Consider the following 21,363-nt stretch of genomic DNA (forward strand, 5'->3'; position numbering starts at 1 on the left):
AGTGGGTTCATTCTGCATAACGAGTACTTTTACTTTTGATACTTTAAGTACATTTTGGTGCTGATACTTTTGTACTTTTACTTCAGTAAGTTTTGAATGCAGGACTTTTACTTGTAGTGGAGTAATTTCAAAGTGTTTTATTAGTACTTTTACTTAAGTAAGGGATCCTAATACTCCTTCCACCACTGGTTGTAGTCCCTGCTAATTACAACCCTGACCTTCATTTCTACCACTGACCACCAAGTCTGAAACCAATAAGACCTGCACTATTTGTCCTTTGAAGTCAAGCCATTTTATCAATTGTAACTTCCTAGCTGTTCATTTGACGTGAACTGCTTGAATTTCAATAAAAAACTGGAAAAATGGGGTGTTCTAAAACTTTTGACCAGTAGTGTATATAACAGAAATGAATAAATTTGCCATCATTCTGTTTTCAATGTGTTTTTGCAAATATGCAGCACACAACATACATGACAGCAATGAAAAATGATTCATAGTTTGGTCCATATTGATTGTGTGAAGAGTTTTGACAGTGTGACTTCAGTTTGGACCAATGCATGTTAGCAGTCAACAACAACTGTAACCATTACCTGTTTCCAGTGAAAATAGTTCTTTGGCCATTTTTGACTTGCATGCAGGGAAAATGTTTTTACTACAGAGCCCTTATTACAGACATGATATGTATGTATATATGTAAATTGTACCCATTGTACTCTCTGTTTTTTCCAGATCGTGAACCTCATTGAGGAGACTGGACACTTCCACATCACAAACACTACTTTTGACTTCGACCTTTGCTCCTTGGATAGAAGTACAGTGAGAAAACTCCAGAGCTACCTGGAGACCTCTGGACTGTTCTGAGGCCCTGATCAGGTGGTTGCTGGATCTCAGTCTCCATGTGGACTTTTGATCTTTTTCTTGAATAAACAACTTTGGATGCAATGCAGAGGCCCTACTGTGGTTTGGGTCCAGTTGCTCTGCGTCCAGCCTGCTGGTTGGACTGGGCTCTCTGAACGAAGAGGTGGTCACGCTGCAGAAACCAGAGCCTGGTGTTGCGGGGATGAGCCCTGTGGATCAGGAGATCACCCGTACAGCCTTGAAAACTTCCCTTGGTTTATAAAAAAACAAAGTGGGGAGTGTTAACCTTGCTTCTCTTAATGAATGTGCATATTGTTACCATGTATGTTCCTTGTTTATTGTGACAAATGCATGGTCAACTTTGCCTTACCACATTGTAAGTCTTATTTATTGAATTTAATTTGCAGGTGTGTGCGTGAGTGTATGCGTGCGTGCTTGTGTTGCGTGCGCGCTTGTGTTGCGTGCGCGTGTTTGAAATGGAAAAAAAAAAACTGCAGAATGAGACTTTGTTGAAGCACTTCACAACAGACATTTCTTTAAATCTGTGTGACATTTCAGCATTACCGAGCACACTCAATTTTGCCACTGACAAATTGAAATCGAATGTCGTACTGAATCATTTTAATGGGAACAAAAAACTGCCTGATTCATTTATATTCCAAGTGATCAAAGAACAGTTCTGCAGAAACGGTCACATTGAATCTTGTGAGGTCAGTTTTTGTGAGAATCCTGTGAGAGGCCTGTTCAGTCAGTGAAGGGGAGTGGTTTGGATAACAACACGCTTTTAAAAAAAATAAAAAATGGGGATTGGTCCCCCAATCCAGTTGAAGCCTAATCTCTATAGGCAGATATTTACATATGGTTGTAGAATTTGTAGGCAGCAGGACAAGATTTTGGTATTGGAAGTGTTTCCATTGTAGTCCATTTGTAGTCTGTTTGTAGTCAGATTAGTATGAACTAATCACATTTGAGTGGTCTTTGGTTGCGTGCAGGTAACAATCCCTATGGAGAGCAAAAGAGGCTGACAGCTTTGGCTGAAAGGCAATCTTGAAACCCACTGGTTATCATTCACAAAGGTTCATCTTTTTATTTTATTTCATTATTTTTTTATTTTCTTACTTTAATGTACACTACTGGTCAAAAGTTTTAGAACACACCAACTTTTCCAGAATTTAATTGAAAATGATGCAGTTTAATGTCTCAGTGTACTCTGAAATGAATGCACATTTGCAACATTTAAATTCTTTATTGAGCATGATAGTGTTTTGAAAGTAAAAAAAAGATTCAAAATCACATTTTATGTTGGACTAAAGGACTAAAAAAAGACACAAAATGACCAAAAAAAGACACAAAATGACAAAAAAAGACACCAAAAGATACAAAATGACTAAAAAAAGACACAAAATGACTTACAAAGACATGAAAATAATTCAAAAATGGACAAAATAACCCAAGACCCAAGAGTTAAGTTGTTAACCCATTTCTTGTTCCCTGAAAAAGGCCTACTTGTATAATTCTGAAATGTACATTATTTTTCAGTTTTGGTTAAGCTTACCTTTTTTATTTACCTCTGGCAGTTCACCACTTACCTTTGTACCCTTTCAAGCTGTTCATTTGACTTGAACTGCTTGAATTTCAATAAAAAACTGGAAAAATTGGGGTGTTCTAAAACTTTTGACCAGTAGTGTATCTGCATCAGTACACAGATAAACAACTCCAGCTCCACTCTAGAGTCGCAGGTTGCAGTAAATTAATCTTGGCTCATATTTGTCATGGTTACACCGGAAGTGCAGAAATATTGCCCCTTGACCCAGAATAATAACTGATAGATGATGCTTTTCATGATTAGTTGTAACTCCATCTTTTGAAAACAAATATAGTTGGTTTGAGGCTGTTGGAAAACACCTGCACTCTTGGTACAAACCACAAATGTAGGTAAAAAACAAAAACAATATTTTGATTTTAGATAAAGTTTTCACATATTTTCATACATCTCTCCCCAAAGGCATTTGTGATGTTGTACATAAACTCTGCTGGTCACTTCAACACCTCCAGACACCTAGACCCTGTTTAGTCTTGGTTTTAACCCATTGACGCCTGTAACGCCTGTAAAACCTCTGGGCGATTTTAAAATAAGCCCCTAAAACCTGAAGATTTTCTGGAAATTCAACAGAAGTGTCAGCGCTTCTACTAAATAATAGATTTTTCAGCCTCTGTAGCAGATAGAAATGAAATTCAAAAAGTATTTGAGAGCTTATACAAATACTACAAAACGACGTATCCGCTTTCCAGGCTTCAATGGGTTAAAATGCATCTTGAGTGATCAGATCACAAGTGGACAGATGAGACACATCGCTGTTTACACCTGTGCATCTCCAAAGGTTTCCAGCTGACCACTTTTACGTCAGATAACAACAACAACTCGAGTAGCTAGACATTGCTAGCGACAACAACAACAACAAGCACCACACGGCTGCATTGATGACGTGTTTTCCTGTCACGTCCTCGTCGGGGCCACATCAGGAAACACCAGTGTTTACTCTCCAAAATGTATGTGGTCAAATACATCCTAGAACACCTCGGCCAGTGGTTTGAGTGATCTGACAACCTGGTCTCACAGAAATCCGTGAAATAGTATGCATTGTAGCGAAATCCGTGTCAGTTTCACGGAAATTTGAGCGATTCCGTGGCTATTCCACGGATTTTGAGTTAAGCGAAATCCGTGGAATAGCCACGGAATCGCTCAAATTTCCGTGAAACTGACACGGATTTTGCTACAATGCAAGTTAAAGACAGTCATATCCCGTTTCCTATTGGTTTGTTCCAAGTCACATGACTTTCAAGGTCCCAGCGGTCAGAACAAAAAACATGGCGGACAGTTCTCTCATTTTTAGTGAAAAAATTTATATTTTGACTTTGTTTTTGCATAAAAATGGATTTTGATCACATTTCTAGCGAGAAATATATGTTTTATTTTCTAAATCTTCACTCAGTGAATGTACATAATCACTTTGGGGTGAAGATCTCGCCAGAAAAATATGACTGTCATTAACTTGCATTGTAGCGAAATCCGTGTCAGCTTCACGGAAATTTGAGTTATTCCATGCCTATTCCACGGATTTTGAGTTAAGCGAAATCCGTGGCTATTTCACGGATTTCTGTGAGACCAGGTTGTCAGATCACAGTGCATCTTGGACCCTGTGTTCACTTGTATTTGGCGCTAACCTCTTGTGATCTGATCACCCAAGTTGCATTTTAAAACCAAGTGTACGTGGTGCTAGTCTCACTGCGTACAGTGGCCGTGATTGTCAAAGGTCAAAGGTTGAGGGTGTTTCAGACTATTTGACAACCTAACAAGCACGCTGCTTGAAGCATACTCAGGACTTCAGTGTGCAGGCATTACTCTCACTTTGCAAGAGTGCATCTGATTTTCAGCTAAAAACGGCATTATTTGGTGACTACTGTTAGCCCTTGTGTAGAATTTTATTTTGGAACCCCCCAGTGGTAGTTTGTGAATACCACTACAGCAGTGGCAAAGGAAATCTTTGGGCATTTTGTTACACCCAGCGCACACTTTCAGCTCAACACAGTTTTTGCTTTTTTTTTTTGTTATTAAACTTTTTATTTGAAGAAAAACAAAACAGCACATACATGTTGCTCTACATCTTGTAAACATGTCAAGTCTTTTCATCAAAACGTAAAAAGAAAGAAATGGTTTTAAAAAATAAACAACATGATATAAATAAAATCAAAATCACATCCTTGCAAAAGCATTTAAACTCTATCACAATACTCTTACAAAGACATACTTACACCTAAATTGATAGGCAACTTGAAAATCAGGAAAAAAATAAAGATAATAATGATAATTCAAAAATCATAATAACAGCCTTAATAATAGTGAGTTTAGTTTTTGCTTTTTTAAGTTCAGCCCCTTTGTAGTGTAAGTAGTAAATGTACTTGCGTTAAAATGAGGTATCATCAGGCACACTGTTAGCATATTGCTATCTTGAGGCAACAGAGAGTGATTGCACCATTGACCGACAAAAACCTGGTCTAAAGTCTAACGTGGTGATGTTTTTTCCAGCTATTTAAAGAGTGCATTATTCATATATTAAGATAAGCCGACAAAAGCGGGTATACAATGCACATAACATATGCAGGAACCAACATGGTCTCACAGAAATCCGTGAAATAGCCACGGATTTCGCTTAACTCAAAATCCGTGGAATAGCCACGGAATTGCTCAAATTTCCGTGAAACTGACACGGATTTCGCTACAATGCAAGTTAATGACAGTCATATCCCGTGGCTATTCCAACATACAAAGTGATTATGTACATTCACTGAGTGAATATTTAGAAAATAAAACATGTATTTCTCGCTAGAAATGTGATCAAAATCCATTTTAATGCAGAAACAAAGTCAAAATATTAATTTTTTCACTAAAAATGAGAGAACTGTCCGCCATGTTTTTTGTTCTGACGGCCGGAACCTTGAAAGTCACGTGACTTGGAGCAAACCAATAGGAAAAAATATATGACTGTCTTTAACTTGCATTGTAGCGAAATCCGTGTCAGTTTCACGGAAATTTGAGCGATTCCGTGGCTATTCCACGGATTTTGAGTTAAGCGAAATCCGTGGCTATTTCACGGATTTCTGTGAGACCAGGTTCGCAGGAACACACAGTAGCACTCCTCCTCAATTCTCGTGCATTTGCTATGTTTAGTCCAGTGGAGTTTTTGATGGGACAGACAATTGGGAGACGGGGGAAGCAGAACCATTCGCTTTTTCAATTAGCCAGACACCATGTAAATAGCAATGTGGCTGGTGCAGGCGCTCCTTGCTTTTAAAGGGAATTCATTGTTTAATTCATGTTATGCCCAAAACATACCCATTAGGCAACCCCACTGCCTTGTGCCTTACATTGCACCGCAAATATGCACAGTTTAAATAGTAAAAGAGTTGAACATGCCCTAAATGCACTTGCGCTATGCACTTTAGACCATGCGCTATACAATGTTTAAATAGGCTTATCTCACTGCCTCATGGATCCGACCAACTGCAACAATTTTCACTGGAAATGTCTTTTTCTACAAACAAAAACTTTCAAAGGGGGTATCATTACAAAAAAAATCAGTAACACTTTACAATAACCATCTAATTAATGTTTATAGATGGTTTATAGACCAATTATTAACCATTTACAAAGTGCTGTACATAAGTAATCTTTAAATGTTTTCAACCAATTTCTTAAAGGTATATGGATAATTTCAAAATCATTAACATACTTAATATGGTGTTAAAAATGTTATAATGAGTGCAACTAAAACTATTAATAAACTATTAATTATAATTTAATTGTTTGTTAATGGTAAAGTAACTATAAACTTACATTAATATGCCATCTAGTTACCATTTATAAGTGATTTAGTTAGTTAAACATTAATAAAAAATATGTATTCTCCATTCTAAATGGCCTATATACAGTTTATAAATGATGATTAAACATTAATAAACTGTTTAGTTAGTAAACTCTCTTTACCATTTATAAATGATGGTTATTGTAAAGTGTTATCAAAAAATCTACACATAGTGGCTTTAAATCCACACATAAAAGATGTGTATTTCTATTATTCAATTTATTTTAACACAACTTGCAAACTCCTTGTAGTAATACCTACATCACTATTCCACATGCATAAAAACTTTAAATGACATTGCTGTATGCATCGAAGCACATCACCATCATTTCATCCAAGTTCAACATGATTTGACAGTTTTTTCTTCCCATATTTTGACACTGTATAAAGTAAAATTTGCGTGGCTGCTGGGGTGGGCTAAGACAAATCACTCGAAACAGTTGAAAATTAATTTTGTACTAAATCCAGGACTAAAGTGCTGCAGCAGGTACTGCCTTCCTGCCAACATGGTCTCACAGAAATCCGTGAAATAGCCACGGATTTCGCTTAACTCAAAATCCGTGGAATAGCCACGGAATCGCTCAAATTTCCGTGAACCTGACACGGATTTCGCTACAATGCAAGTTAATGACAGTCATATTTTCTGGCGAGATCTTCACCACAAAGTGATTATGTACATTCACTGAGTGAAGATTTAGAAAATAAAACATATATTTCTCGCTAGAAATGTGATCAAAATCCATTTTTATGCAGAAACTAAGTCAAAATATTGATTTTTCACTAAAAATGAGAGAACTGTCCGCCATGTTTTTTGTTCTGACTGCCAGAACCTTGAAAGTCACGTGACTTGGAACGAACCAATAGCCACGGGATATGACTGTCATTAACTTGCATTGTAGCGAAATCCGTGTCAGTTTCACGGAAATTTGAGCGATTCCGTGGCTATTCCACGGATTTTGAGTTAAGCGAAATCCGTGGCTATTTCACGGATTTCTGTGAGACCAGGTTGCTTCCTGCTTGCTGGCTGCAACGTTAAGAAAGCTTTGTTGTGTGCTGGCTCATTTTCTGCTACATGCCCAATGAAAAATGCCAAAAGCATACTTAATAGATCCAGTTGGTTAAGCAACTGCTAATGTTTGTCTACAGAATATATGATATGATTGAATATGAAATCATTATCTCTTTGCCAGTGGGGGAATTGGATTTGTAGAACAAACCAATTCCTGTAAGAGAAGAGGGAGAACAAACTCCGTTTTGGATCTCTGAAATAAGAGGAGACAGCTCCTGTGACCTGCATTTCTGAAATGTGTGAACTATTTTGAGTAAATTTTAAAAAAGAAAGAGGCTAATGGAAAAGTTAGCTGACAGGTACTGTTACGGGTGTAAAAAAAAAAAAAAAAAAAAAAAAAGTTCTTGTATTTATTTTGTGGGTGTTTGAGTTGTTAAATCAAAGCCCAGCATTAATTTTCGTAAAAAAATAAAATAAAAAAAGGACACTTGGCAGTCTGATAAAGTAAACTTCAGGCTGGATTAACAGTCAGAGTCCTTTCCAAATGACCTTAAAGGCTTTTTCTTACCCTGATGTGTTCTGTCTTATGGTTTCTTGTGTTTTTTTTTGAGGACATATAATAAATATTCTGTATGATGTACAGATGAGTTATTAAGTAACTTGTGGATGAGCTTTACTTGGCACAGATTTTTATTCTGCTTATTTTTTTATTTTTTTCCAATGGCTGTTAATATTTTATTGTGGTGCACAAAATAATTTTTTCAAGCCTATTTTTTTGTGGCTGAAGCATACTTTTAAATGTTTTTATTTTGATAATCTTAATTTCTTGATAGTCACTTATCTTTTGTACTGTTAAGACTCAATATTACAAAATAAGCCACTATGTGTAGGACTGGAAAATACCTGACAATATCAAATCTAGTGAGCTGGGGCCTCATGTATCAAAGAGTGTGTAGCTTTCATACTGAAAGATGGCGTACTCCCAAAACTAGAAAAGTACTTACTTTGCTTACACCAGGTTCTGCGCACCTTTCCGTGATACATCCCAATCAGCTGGAACTGAGCGCACATGCACAAACCACCAACCACGCCCCGGCTCCTCCCGAAAATGAATACGCAGATGACATGCAAATGACTATAAATGGTGATCTCTGAGGTGGAGGCAGGAAAATTAGCTCTTTGTTGCCTCAGCTCTGGGATCAGCAACAAGGTGTCGTTATGGCTGTCAACTGAGGCCCCGTTTACACGAGGACACTTGCGGGTAAAAACGACAAAATATTTTATCGGAAGTGCCTTTCGTTTAGACGGTGACGCCGTTTTTGGGGCTTAAAAACGCAAAAATCTGAAACCACCTTCCAAAGTGGAAAAGTTAAATCCGCTCCTCCGTAGCGTGTCGTCTACACTGACAAGACACAAAACTCTAATCTGATCTGCTCACGTCACGTATGTGTTTACGTCACATACATGCTCCAGTACAGGAAAATAAACAAACGTGGGATTATTTCCATGCGTCGGACCTTCAAGCTGCTCTGGCAGCTCTAACAAACTTACAGGAGTCTTTCCACCAAATGTACAGGATATGTAGAGATAGTATTAGTGAACAGAGAAGGATCTGGAATTACCTCTATCACATTCTGGATGCAGCAATTGGTCGGAGGCGAGCCAGACGGCTGTGAACGAGACCTGGGAGATCTAGTGATGGTGGAGAACTTTGTGGAAGGAGTAGCTGATGAAAATGTGTGGCGTGAAAACTTCTGCATGCCCAAAGATGCTCTTATCGCTTTAAGTGATGCCGCCTGGCTGCATACAATCGAATTTCACACACTTTTGCGTCACCGTATGCAGCAGATTTCCTCCCGAAAACGCTCGTCTAAACGAGGAATAAAAAGTGAAGACGCAACGCCACTTTTGCGTCTTCTGTTCAGACCGTCATCATGTAAACGTAGCCAAAGTCATTATTCTTCTTTGTGGTGTCCACAGGAGTGAGTTCTGTAACCAGGAAGTAAGTTAGCATGTTAGCGCCCTGGGGTCTAACCTCTTTAACTCAGTGAGTATTAACACTTCAGACATAATAAAAGTGGGGTTCATTTGTGAAGATTCTCCTGCTGAACAAAACACTTAAGCATCAGAAACGTGTGTTTGCCACAGAGCTGATTTTCTGCAATGATACAAAATCCAATGCAAAAATCCTCAATAGACCCCATGGAGATGCTGCTTCCAGGTCAGCCTACAAAAATACATCATTTGATTTGCTCTCTATTAGGGTTAGTGTTGCTTTAAAACAGTACTAGGTTTTACAGCATCAGCATTCTGAAAAATCTGGCTCCAGCCATGCTTTAGTGACTACAATATTACACATAACAGCCAGAGCACACAAATACACACATTGTGTTCATGTCTCTCAAGATTATGCTAAAATATATTTTCCCCAACTATACTTACGTTCCCTGCCAACCAATTTTTGTAAATTCCCCGTTTATTCCCATAAATTCCTGTTAAATCCCATCAAACACAATACACAGTAAGGATCCCATTTTTCTTTTTTCTTTTTTTTTTTTTAAACATTTGTTTATTGATTTTTCAGTGACATAACAAAATCAAGAGATGACATTACGAGAGTCAAAACAGTGTCAAGTGTAACAAGTATTATAATAATAATAATAATAATAAAAATAATACATAAAATAAAATGAAATCAGATAAAGAATAACTAATAGTAAGAAGAATTACCAAAAATAAATAAATAAAGGATCCCATTTTTCTAGAGAAAACATATGAAATGTTTCTATTTTGCAGGTTGTGGCGTAAAACCTAAAAGTACAACAATAATCAATATGTTTCTGTCCTGCAGGCAGTGTTGATTAAACCTACAAGAATCAATAGCATTTTAGTAACGGTGGATCCTGGGATCAGAAAGTTGATCTCCACCTCTAGTGGATGACAAAAACTGTGCCATGCATGTTTCTCTTTATGTCAGTCTAAGTGGGTGGTCTGATTGAAGAAAAGTTGGAAGTCATCCAGTTTCCCCATTTATTGTGGCTGAGCAAGAATCACTCATGCTTTCCTCGCTCTCCATGTCACACATCTTACCAGGCCTGCACTGGAACAGCCTGTTCCTGCCGACTGAAGGATAAATGTTAAAAATGTCTCTGTGGAGGAGTTGGTAGGTGTTCAGCCGTATTCTTCTATATTTAATCGATGTGCAAATCTGTGTTGTTACAGTCCATTTTCATCCACCAGTCCTGTTTTCCCTCACTAGGCAATCATTACCACTTGTTCACAGCAGATAACAAAATCTAAAGGCCGTCTTTTCTTAATAAATTTCCTTTTCATTTTAATTGACTCCATGACCTTTCCTTCAACATTACCCTCAGGACGAGCTTTATATTTTTACTGTGTAAAGGCCTCCACATGCATGACTGTCTCAGCTCCGAGCTCTTCTAAAGACAACAGTGTGGACACCTGTTTCAGATAGATTCAGTCAGACAGAGGTGGGTTGAAAAGCCTGCCAGAACCCTGCTCTGCATTTCTCTCCAAAAACTGTTTTGTATTTCCTTGTTGCCACAAATCGAGCAGTGTTACTGATTGCATTATTAACTGTTGCATTCAGTTGTTCACTCAAAGGGAAAGAAATAGTTGTGTGGGGGGAAAAAATCAAAACATGGGGGTAGACATCACCTTTTCTGTGTTATCATGTTTGGTTTAGGAGATATGATGCAAAATACATAATTTGTTTATGGAGGAAAGTCAAATGGCTGCCACAAGGTGTTTTTGCGATGGCTCCATTTCTGAAAATGTCCAGGGCACCAAACTGTACAAGTGTACCAGGTTTCATGCTTTTATGAAAAAGTGAACATATCACCATGAATTTGGCACATATCGCCTGGACTCTAGTACTTTTTATTTAAGTAAGGGATCTGAATACTTTTTCCACCAATGGAACTGCATAACGGTGTGTTCAGACCGGACGCGTAGCAAATATTTCGCGCGACAAGATTACATACAAAGTCAATGAAAACACGCGAATAGACGCAAATTTTTGCCGGCGGCGCGAATCGCGGGTTTCGCGCGACGCGAATGCCGCGAATGTCGCGGCGCGAATGAAACGAAATGAGAAATGAAATGAAATGAAAATTCGCGTGAGTTCAATAAATTCAACTTTGCCGAAATATTCGCGTGATGCTGTGTCGGGACAGCCTATCAGCGTTGAGATTCTGGACGACAGTGACGTCATGCATCCCGGGAACCCGCCTATTCCGGAAAAATGGAGGAGAAACTTATTGTTGCGGTCAGTGGGCTTCCCGAGCTTTTTGACACATCATCACCCTCCTACCGCAACCGGAACCATAAAGATCTTGCCTGGAGGAGGGTGAGTGAGGTCACCGGTCTGCCTGGTAAGTTGTGACAATGTGATTTCAGCTATCTGTTGTGTCATGGTTGATGACAGAATGAAATGGAGGGAATTATTTGGCGCTAAATAGTCTCTTGGGCGAAAATACGCGAGTATTCAACTAGTAGTGCGAGTAGCGCGAGTAGTAATTCAACTACTCGCGCGATCAACTCGACGTGAAAATTCGCTACGCGTCCGGTCTAAACACACGGTTATACCTAAATAACTAGCTAACTAGCTAGCAAGCTAACTAAGTAACAACCGCTCACTCTAAATCCCAACCCTCACCATAAAACTAGCAGCCTCTTAGCTAAAGAGAGGAGTCAGTCAGCCGTAAGCCGTAAGTCATTCAGTTGTTCACTCAAAGGGAAAGAAATAGTTGTGTGGGGGAAAAAAATGAAAAAGTAAAGCCTCAGAAAGAAGTCCAAACCCTGCTCACCCTTTCATCTCCACACACCGGACTATTGACTGTATAAGGTAGGTGTAACTGTTGGATTGTGTGTAATCAATCAATCAGACTTTATTTATATAGCACTTTTCATACAAGAGAAATGTAACACAAAGTGCTTTACATAAAAAAGGAGAAAATAATAATAATAAAACATAGAAACAAGCAAACACCCCCCGCCCATCCCCAACCCTCCACCCCTGCACCCTCCATCCACCCATCCCATTAAAAACAACGCACAAACTGAGGAAGCTCCATCTCAATGTCAAGCAGTGAGGAAACACTGGAGGCAGGTTAGAAATGAATTAGATAAAATAAATAAAAATGAATTAAGATATATATATATATATATATAAAATAAAATGTAACACTAAGATGCATGAGTAGAAAAAGAGAAAACCAAATAGTCTTAAGTTAACATATATCAAAATTGTGACTTTATTTTTTCCAGGAAATATGGTCAGAACAAGTTAAATGCAATACTTAACTATTAACAGATTAGAATTGTTAAATGGGTTTAAATTTAGCCTCGGAACAAAAAAATAAGCTTTTGGAAATTAGCTACTTTTTCACATTTCTGTTTCCAGTCACACCGATATTTTGGAGAAGTCACTTCTTGTCAAAGTCACATGACCACCACACCAGGGTGTTGACGTCGCTAAGGGATTTAATGAGTTATGGTAAAGCATAAAGCTGAATATGGGAGATGATAGAAGATTTAAAGTGTTTGTTACACGGGTGTCACCATGGGTTAAAATGGGCTATACAACCCATAAAGTGCACTTTTCCACTTGTACCCTTCCTTGCTACTCAAAGGTTTTCTACACCTCAAAATGAATTTCATCCCTAAGGGTTATATTTGACAGCCTGTTGAAATACCTTTAAAAGGGGCACTACAACCACTAAAAGGCAATTTTTTCCACTTGCCAAAAAGTGCAGCATTTACATTATAACTGAAAGGTTATTTATGCCTCAGAATAACTCAACTTTATCCATGACAGATCATAGTCCACTCCACTGTTAAACTGCTTTTAAAAAGGACATTTTTACCCATAGAACTTTTGCACTTGCCAAACAATGATTGCAGCTTTTACCTTGTCACTGAAAATTCCTGACTCAAAATGACTTGATTTAATATATGATGCTTAAACTTGTCTGATTATATCACATTTATTTTAAATGTCATTCATTTAGTCTATCTGACCATAGACTGTATATAAATAATGGACGTAGTGACCGTGACGTCACCCATTGGTTTGTGGCCCGTTGTAAGCATCAAGAGTTCATCGTTAAACTCGTCGCCATCTTGCTTCGCCATCTTGTTCCCGATACGGGGAGCAGACCATATCTGGACTGTGGAGGAGGAGAGGGATCTGATCACTGACTACAGCCTCTCTACACCTCAACCTGACTGAGAGAAGCTGCTGCTAATTCATGTTAGCATTAACTGGAGCATTAACTGGGATGTTAGTTTTGGCTAGCAAAAAACACAAATAAAATGTTTGTTACCTCAGAAAAATTAAAATATATTGAAAGGGTCAAAGTTATGAGACCAGATCGGTCAACATCCTTTTTTATATCTATATAACGTTATATATATAAAACTTTATTGACACGTTGCCGTGGAAACGCATTGTTCTGCCTCTCTCCTGATGACGGCTCGCCTTGTTAGTGACCTGTCAATCAAAGGTAGCCACGCCCAAAATCATACGATTCTTTATCTTCTATTTTCTTCTAAATGGGGCAATTATTTGAACTATTAACATCAAATTGTCTTGAAAAAGATTTTTTACTAGCAATTGAGGCCATAGTGTTGTCCTAAAAAAAAAATTCTGAGGTAATAAATCAAGTGAGAAGTTTTCTCATTTTGCACTGAAATGAATGGACAGAATTTTTTTGCAGCCAAACCTAGCACCCCCTGCTGGAATTTTCGGTAGAATGCAGCTTAAGGCACTTCCTGGTTTGCCTTCCTGCTAAGACCCGGATGTTGCCGCCTGGACCTGACTCATTTGACATTAAAATCCTGCAGACATACCTATACTGCTGAACCATTTCAGTTTTTTTAAGTTTGGAGTCTGGTACCCCAACCCCTTCAGACTAATTCTCTTCTGTGTGTGACTGTGCACATGGCATTGCAGAAAAGATTAACCCTCTGTGGTACACATTATGATGCCAGTTAGGAAAAAAAGTGTTTTTTTTGGTCTTAAAATAGACAAAATAAACATAATCTGACAAGTTTTTGGGGTTTGTGAAAAGGAGAGTAAAATAATTATTTAATAAACATGTGTGAAAGATTCAGTCTCTTCAACAGGGTACAATACATAACATTTTAAATTTAAATGTATTATTCATTATAAAAGGAACTTTTTCAACCGGTTTCTTGTCTGAATGTTGCCTGTAGGCAACATTGTACCATTGAACAATGGACCCATTGAAATGAATGTCTTGAACAGCATGAAACTTCAAAAATGAAGGTTTACTCACCTATAAGTAGGAATATATTTTTTTCCAGATGGAAAAGGGCCAGGAAATGAGTGTTTGTTTTTTTTGTGGCGCAAAATGGCAAAGTTGTTTCCTTTGGAAAAGTCTGCAAAATAGGGTTTCAATATGGCCTCCTAGAGGTCATGTGACAAATTAAAGCATTGCTATTGGTTTCCTATACTCTTCCCTCCTATACTTATCTCTCATGTGACTCATATACTTATTATATACTTAGTTCTTATCTCTTATCTCTTCTTGTCTATATTTAGCTGCACTATCCAACAAAGGACAAAAGCTCACAATAATAACAATAAAATACATAAAACAGACCTATTTTCGGCCCATAAATAGCTTGATATTTATTTTTTGCAATTAACATAAATTCTGGGACAGGAAATCTCTATTTTCACCTTTAAATAAGGCCATACTATATTCATTAGTTCATATAGCATCATCTCCTGTGGTATTTGTGAATGATTTCACTGGAATTCCAAATGGAGACAAGAAAAAGAGGAATTGGGCGCTCACACTTGTGGGGATTGGGGTGGGGGCTCTGAATCCAGGCAGCAGGCCAGCAGGACATCCTGTTTGAGCTTCCAAATACCATTTCCTCCAATAAAAAGGGGGAGACTTTTGTAATAATCTCCCACAGAAGAGACACAGAGACATTGATTGTCACCCTGGCACGAGGCCAAGGCTGAGGAGAAAGGCTCCCTCCTGCTGAGCTTCTGGACGCTAGTCAAAAACCACCTCAAGGAAGTCATTAAAGCTCCAGGTTGATCAAAACTCTCTCCTTCCTCTATCATCTCACCTCCCTGTGCACTCTGAGGGCTTGCTTGTCAGAGATTTTTGAGTTATTTGCACGAAAGCATGTTTAACTTCCCGGGCCACATAATGGAGACATAATCTTAAATTATATTCTGAATAAATGTCTTCAACAATTCCACGGTTTATGTTTTCAAGTTAGTTTCAAGTCTTCTTTATGACAACATAGGTTCATTTTGTATATTAAAGCATAACACACAATAAAGCAGGATATGCTTTAGGGTGGAGCTATATCATTATTGACTCTACCTGTCATTCAGGATAGAGGTTTAGCAATGTGTATCCCTGTCATATTTGTATAGCTTTAAACTTGTTTTGGGGTGTTGTACATGTTTTCATTTTAGAGCATAAATTAATAGTATAGCATATGCACATAGCTAACCAAGCTATCTAGCTAGCTGTAGTGTTAGCTGTAGCTTTAACCTCTGGTCTCAATATGGTAAATGATGCTACAATACAAAATGATGCATAGAGGCAGTCTGAGTTCATTTGTTTTACGTTTTGCATTGACAACAATCAATTGCTCTCCACTGACTTTGTATGAAATGAATAATAATAAATAAAAATAATACATTTCATTTATATAGCGCTTTTCTAAACACTCAAAGACGCTTAACAGGCAATAGAGGTGGACAGGATTGCATATCTGTATATATGCCTGTGCATGTGTTTGTATGTAGAAGTTTGTGTGTGTAAGCCTGTTGAGTCGCCTCGCCTGGCATCCCAATCAGTCAGTGCCTCAGTTCGCAGGAATGTCATAGCGATAACACAGCAAGTTGCCATGGAGACAGCCTTGGTCAGGTTCCTGACAGAGACAACAATCAGCAGGTGTATGTTGGATGTGGTGGTGAGAATAGTCTGGAAACCAGCCATTCATTTCTCCGTAGAGGAGGTGTGGTTTACGATCCTCCGGAGCCGTTTATTGGGCGCTTAGAATGTCTATCAAAGCGTCTGTAGGTAGCTCTTAGCCAATCAGATCAGTTATACCAGATGACGTAGTAGAGCAACAGAAATGGATGTTTGTTGTGTGTGTGTCTGTGAGAGAGTGTTGCTGCTGCGTTGCTTCTCCAGTTCTCGCTTTCCGCAAGATTATTTATTTTCACGCTTTATTCCCCCTCATGTCATTCAGCCACACACATCCACTGATTTTATGGTAACGCCGGTGATCTCGCTACGAGCCGGGGGACAGCGGAGCCGCCGAGAGACCTTTCGCCTTTCAAATTTCGCTCTAAACTAATTAAAACACCATCTACAGCTAAAGAGAGTTTCGCGTCTGCAGCAGCCATGTTGGATCCGTAAGAAAACTACAAGCTTCCAAGTGTCGAGTAGTACGCATCATCGTCTTGCCGTCCCGCTCTGTGATTGGATCCCTAAAACAGGGCTAAGAAACCTCTCTGGTTGCCAGACTGCCTGGAGGTCAGAAATGAAATTTGAGCGCGCAAGGCAGTATGGGTATACCCAAGTCACAGTCTGAATGCCCACCGCTTCAATCAAGTCGGGCAGCCTTATTGGGGTTTGGACAGCTGTCACCGTTTTCTGTGTTCCTTGATAAACCAGGGCAATGCCTAATCCAATCAGCAAAAGAGCTGTAATCATGGCTCCGAATAGGTAGATGTCTGCAATGTTTCGCTTAACTCAAAATCCGTGGAATAGCCACGGAATCGCTCAAATTTCCGTGAAACTGACACGGATTTCGCTACAATGCAAGTTAATGACAGTCATATTTTTCTGGCGAGATCTTCACCACAAAGTGATTATGTACATTCACTGAGTGAAGATTTAGAAAATAAAACATATATTTCTCGCTAGAAATGTGATCAAAATCCATTTTTATGCAGAAACTAAGTCAAAATATTGATTTTTCACTAAAAATGAGAGAACTGTCCGCCATGTTTTTTGTTCTGACTGCTGGGACCTTGAAAGTCACGTGACTTGGAACAAACCAATAGCCACAGGATATGACTGTCATTAACTTGCATTGTAGCGAAATCTGTGTCAGTTCCACGGCAATTTGAGCGATTCCGTGGCTATTCCACGGATTTTGAGTTAAGCGAAATCCGTGGCTATTTCACGGATTTCTGTGAGACCATGTTGGTCCATCGTGTAGCCAGCTGCGAACGTCCCAGCAGGACAGGTGGGCTCCCCCAAACCCAAGCTTCTCGTCAAGAAGATGGTGTCAATTGTGCTGAGAGATCAGTTGATCAAATCCATAATTTTTAATTTTGGAGAGCAGTGCGGAGAGAGTCTCTCAAAGTATAAGACAGTAGACTAGACGAGACAAGAGGAGCGAAGAAGGGAAGAATAAGGGAGGGGAGAGGAGAGAAAAATGCGACCGCCTTCGTTGAGAGCCAGAGAAGAAGAAGATGAAGCATTTGACGTAGCTATACCTGTGTTATAGTAGAAAAGCACTTTAGTATAAACACCATGCCAATTCACCAAAATAGATAGAAGTCTAATGAGAAACTACAGTGTGTCCTAGTCTGCAATCTAGACAGTGTGTATGGTTTGGTTTGCTGTTTGAGGAAGAGATAAAGAGCAGTTTCCCAGTCAGATGTGATTATGTATTTCTAATTCTTTAATATATAATATGTTTATAATCTGTTTCCATTTTCTATGTTCACTTGGTGAAAAAGTGGAAGACAGCCAGTTTGATCCAATAATTTGTCCAATAACTAATTTCAATTCAGATGAAGTGTGTTTGTTGTGTGAAGCTGACTTATACCCTGAATATTTTTACTTTAAAACATACAAAAATGGTATTAGGTACAACATGTGGAGGTCCAGCTCATGTAAATCAGCGTATCAGAGCCTTTGAAGTGTTAATCATATTTGCTTTTACAGCCTATTGCTGTCTCACTGGGGGAGCTGATAGCAAAATGAAGACCACCAAAGCATGCGCCATCTCTGTTTGCGAAGGGATTTTAGCCCCCTGACCACTTGGCCATTGTCATCAAATTTGCACAGAGCTGCAATAATTCAAAGACACTTAATCATATGCTTTTGGCTTGCTTGTGTTCCCCATTTCCCCCTGTGGCCAATCGTGTTGACCTTCCTGTCAGATCCCTGTGGAATTCTGGGTGGCAGGCAGTTCTGCCTTTCTCCCTACACCGCTCACAGAATGCATACAAATTAGCCTCTCAAATATCAGATCAAGTTATGTAAAGAACCAAAGCAAAGCAGACTTCAAAAGGGAGGGACAAGGAGGGATGCTGCACACAGAGGGGCTCCAGCCAGCGTTCTCAACCAGCCCAGTCCTCATATGCTGTGGATTTGATTATTGTTTTTAACTCCTTTCCTCCCCCTTCCCCTGGCTCCCCAAGACCCCCTGCACTACCAAAATGGGTCCAGCCTTTTGGAGCGAATCCCAATCCCAAACCTGGTCTTTGATTTTTGGGGGGCTTGGCACTGCTCCTGCTCCCTCTGCTTTGTTCCTCTTGATGGATCTAGGCGGGCCAGCGAACCGTGACCCCTGCCAGCCCACCCCGTCTGCGTGACCGCACACACACTCACTCTCTCTCTCACACACATACACACACACACACACACACACACCAACAGACAATGCCAAGACATCACAGAACCCAACAGGAATGGAGGGGAAAATGGCGAAAAAAAATGTCTACAGAGTCTCATCTCTGACAGAGATTACAGGCAGTGAGTGTGGTTGCTGCCTTCATTGTGTCTGTTCTGATAAGTTAGCCATGTGTGATGGGTAAGGAGGAGAGTCTGGACCGCTGCCTATTCAGCCACTCTGAACCACCTGCCACCAGATGGACCCGAGTCTGATCTTGAACAAGGAAGACTGCAAAAAACACTTCAATTCCTGGCCCTCCCAACAACCGCCTCATTTTCTCTCTAACTGTGTTATCAAACCCAGCATTCTATCTACTTTTTAGTGTGCTTAGTGCTGAGTTGACAAGCTTTTATAGTTGGTTGATGCAGAATATTTCATGCTGGGAACTTTTTGTATGCGGAGGCCAAATACAAAGCAGCTGCTCATTAAGTAGCTTATGAGAGGCTACAGGAAATCACTGATATATCTCTTAGTGACCACTATGTGGATAGTGTATGGGGTTAGGGTTAGTATTATGTAAAATACATTCATACTGATGTATAGTTAATTTCTACATTCTAAAAAAATCTACATTTTTTAAATTGTACCAAATTGATCTTGGGTCTTATATCTTTAGTCCATCATTTCTGTCAGTAGTACCCGTTAAAGTAATTCAATTGCAATATCACTGAAACAAAATCCAATTAGCAACAAACACAGCAGTCAGACAATCAGAGGGGTTGGAAAAAGTGGACATTTTAGCCAGTGTGTAAAAAGCCACTTAAGTGATGTAAAAAAAAGTAAGCAAAACAGTGAGTGCCACTAATAATGCCTCAGTGCAACCTAGAGTTTGTTTGTTTGTTGCCTGTTTGGTTGCCTGTCCAAATTTGCCATTAGTGATTAGTCCAGAACCAAACACATACACATAGTCATAGCGCCCACCCGCTGGCAACAGGAAGTAAAAAAAATTTATGCATAGCCCCCACAGTAGGTATAACATGGACAGGCGAAATTTGAAAGGCAGTTGTAACATGTGGAGATGTACAAAATCCGACCAACGTTGACCTAGTTCTTTGCTGGTGCTGGTTTGCATTTGTTTCAACATGCAAACCTTCTCAGAACCTGTTTGCTTTTCCACAGGCACGTCATTATGTCACTATATATGTCTGGAAACGCTCTCCACGGCTATAATAACAACAATGGCTAACTGCATTGTCAAATGTTGCTACTGGCTTTGCGAGCCTACACTGGCATCCAAAATATGACTGGTACAACACATTTGTGCTGCTCGTTTTGATTGCTATAGACACTGTACATTCCTATTACTACTGAGCCCAAGATGTTAATGTTAGATTTTGTTGTTAGCTAACACTAGCCCGCTAACGTGAGTCCACTTGTATCAATCACATAACAAATAAAATAAGAATTAATGATACACGTGTTAAGTTGGTCTTGTTGGACAGATAATCCCGCCCCCAGCCCCTGACGTAAGCGGTTCAAATTTCATAGCAATCCATTCAATAGTTGTTGAGACATTGAATGAAAACCACAAAAATTAGCTTCATGATGGTGCTCAAGGAAAAATCAAAGAATCAACAAAGTCAGTACAATTAGTCCTGTGGACCATGAATATGTTTACAAAATGTCATGACAATCCATCAAATAGTTATTGAGGTATTTTAACCTAAAGTTGTTTGATTCGTCAAACTGTCCTACAGAGATAAAAACCAGAACACAAAATGTAATTTTCATATTTCTGTTTGTGTAGATATAAAACAAATTAGACACCACATGTTAACCAGCAAACTTTTGTTTGTTGTTGATGTATTTCATTTTTTGGCTTTGGTCAAAGCCGGGCTTGGTCTCTTCCCCTGTTTAACCTTTAGCTAGGCTAACCATGCTCAGCTTCATACTTAATGCAAAACCATAAGATCAATATGAATCTAGATTTAGAAAAAAAGTCATGCTCTGTCTTTTCATGTTAAGACATACATATTATTTTATCCAATGCATGCTGAAAAGGAGTCACAATAGAAACCTGACCAAGGTGAGCAAAGTTATTTCAAGTATTTCTTGATGAAATGAAAAAAGCAAGTGTCTGCATCAATCCAAGAAAACTGACATATAGACTTAGGCTACGTTTACACGAGGACGGTCTGAACAGAAGACGCAAAAGTGGCGTCGCGTCGTCACTTTTTATTCCTCGTTTAGACGAGCGTTTTCGGGAAGAAATCTGCGTGCATACGGTGACGCAAAAGTGTGTGAAATTGGATTGTATGCATGGCAGGCGGCATCACTTAAAGCCATAAGAGCATCTTTGGGCATGTGGAAGTTTTTACACCACGTATTTTCATCAGCTACTCCTTCCACAAAGTT

The 21,363-nt window shown here is 39.1% G+C and overlaps 1 protein-coding gene across 2 annotated transcripts in view; it reads left to right on the forward strand.

Moving 5' to 3' along the window:
* The window catches only part of mllt3 (MLLT3 super elongation complex subunit), an 89,990-nt gene extending 86,822 nt beyond the window's left edge, over positions 1 to 3,168 (forward strand). For both annotated transcript variants that reach the window (XM_059354578.1, XM_059354579.1), the window contains one exon: positions 730 to 3,168. In XM_059354578.1, coding sequence (XP_059210561.1) covers positions 730 to 861 — 132 coding nt within the window. In that variant the 3' untranslated portion in view covers positions 862 to 3,168. The remainder of the gene's footprint in view (positions 1 to 729) is intronic.
* The last annotated feature ends 18,195 nt before the right edge of the window (positions 3,169 to 21,363 follow it).

The sequence above is a fragment of the Centropristis striata genome, chromosome 17, assembly GCF_030273125.1.
Source record: "Centropristis striata isolate RG_2023a ecotype Rhode Island chromosome 17, C.striata_1.0, whole genome shotgun sequence".
NCBI lineage: Eukaryota > Metazoa > Chordata > Actinopteri > Perciformes > Serranidae > Centropristis > Centropristis striata.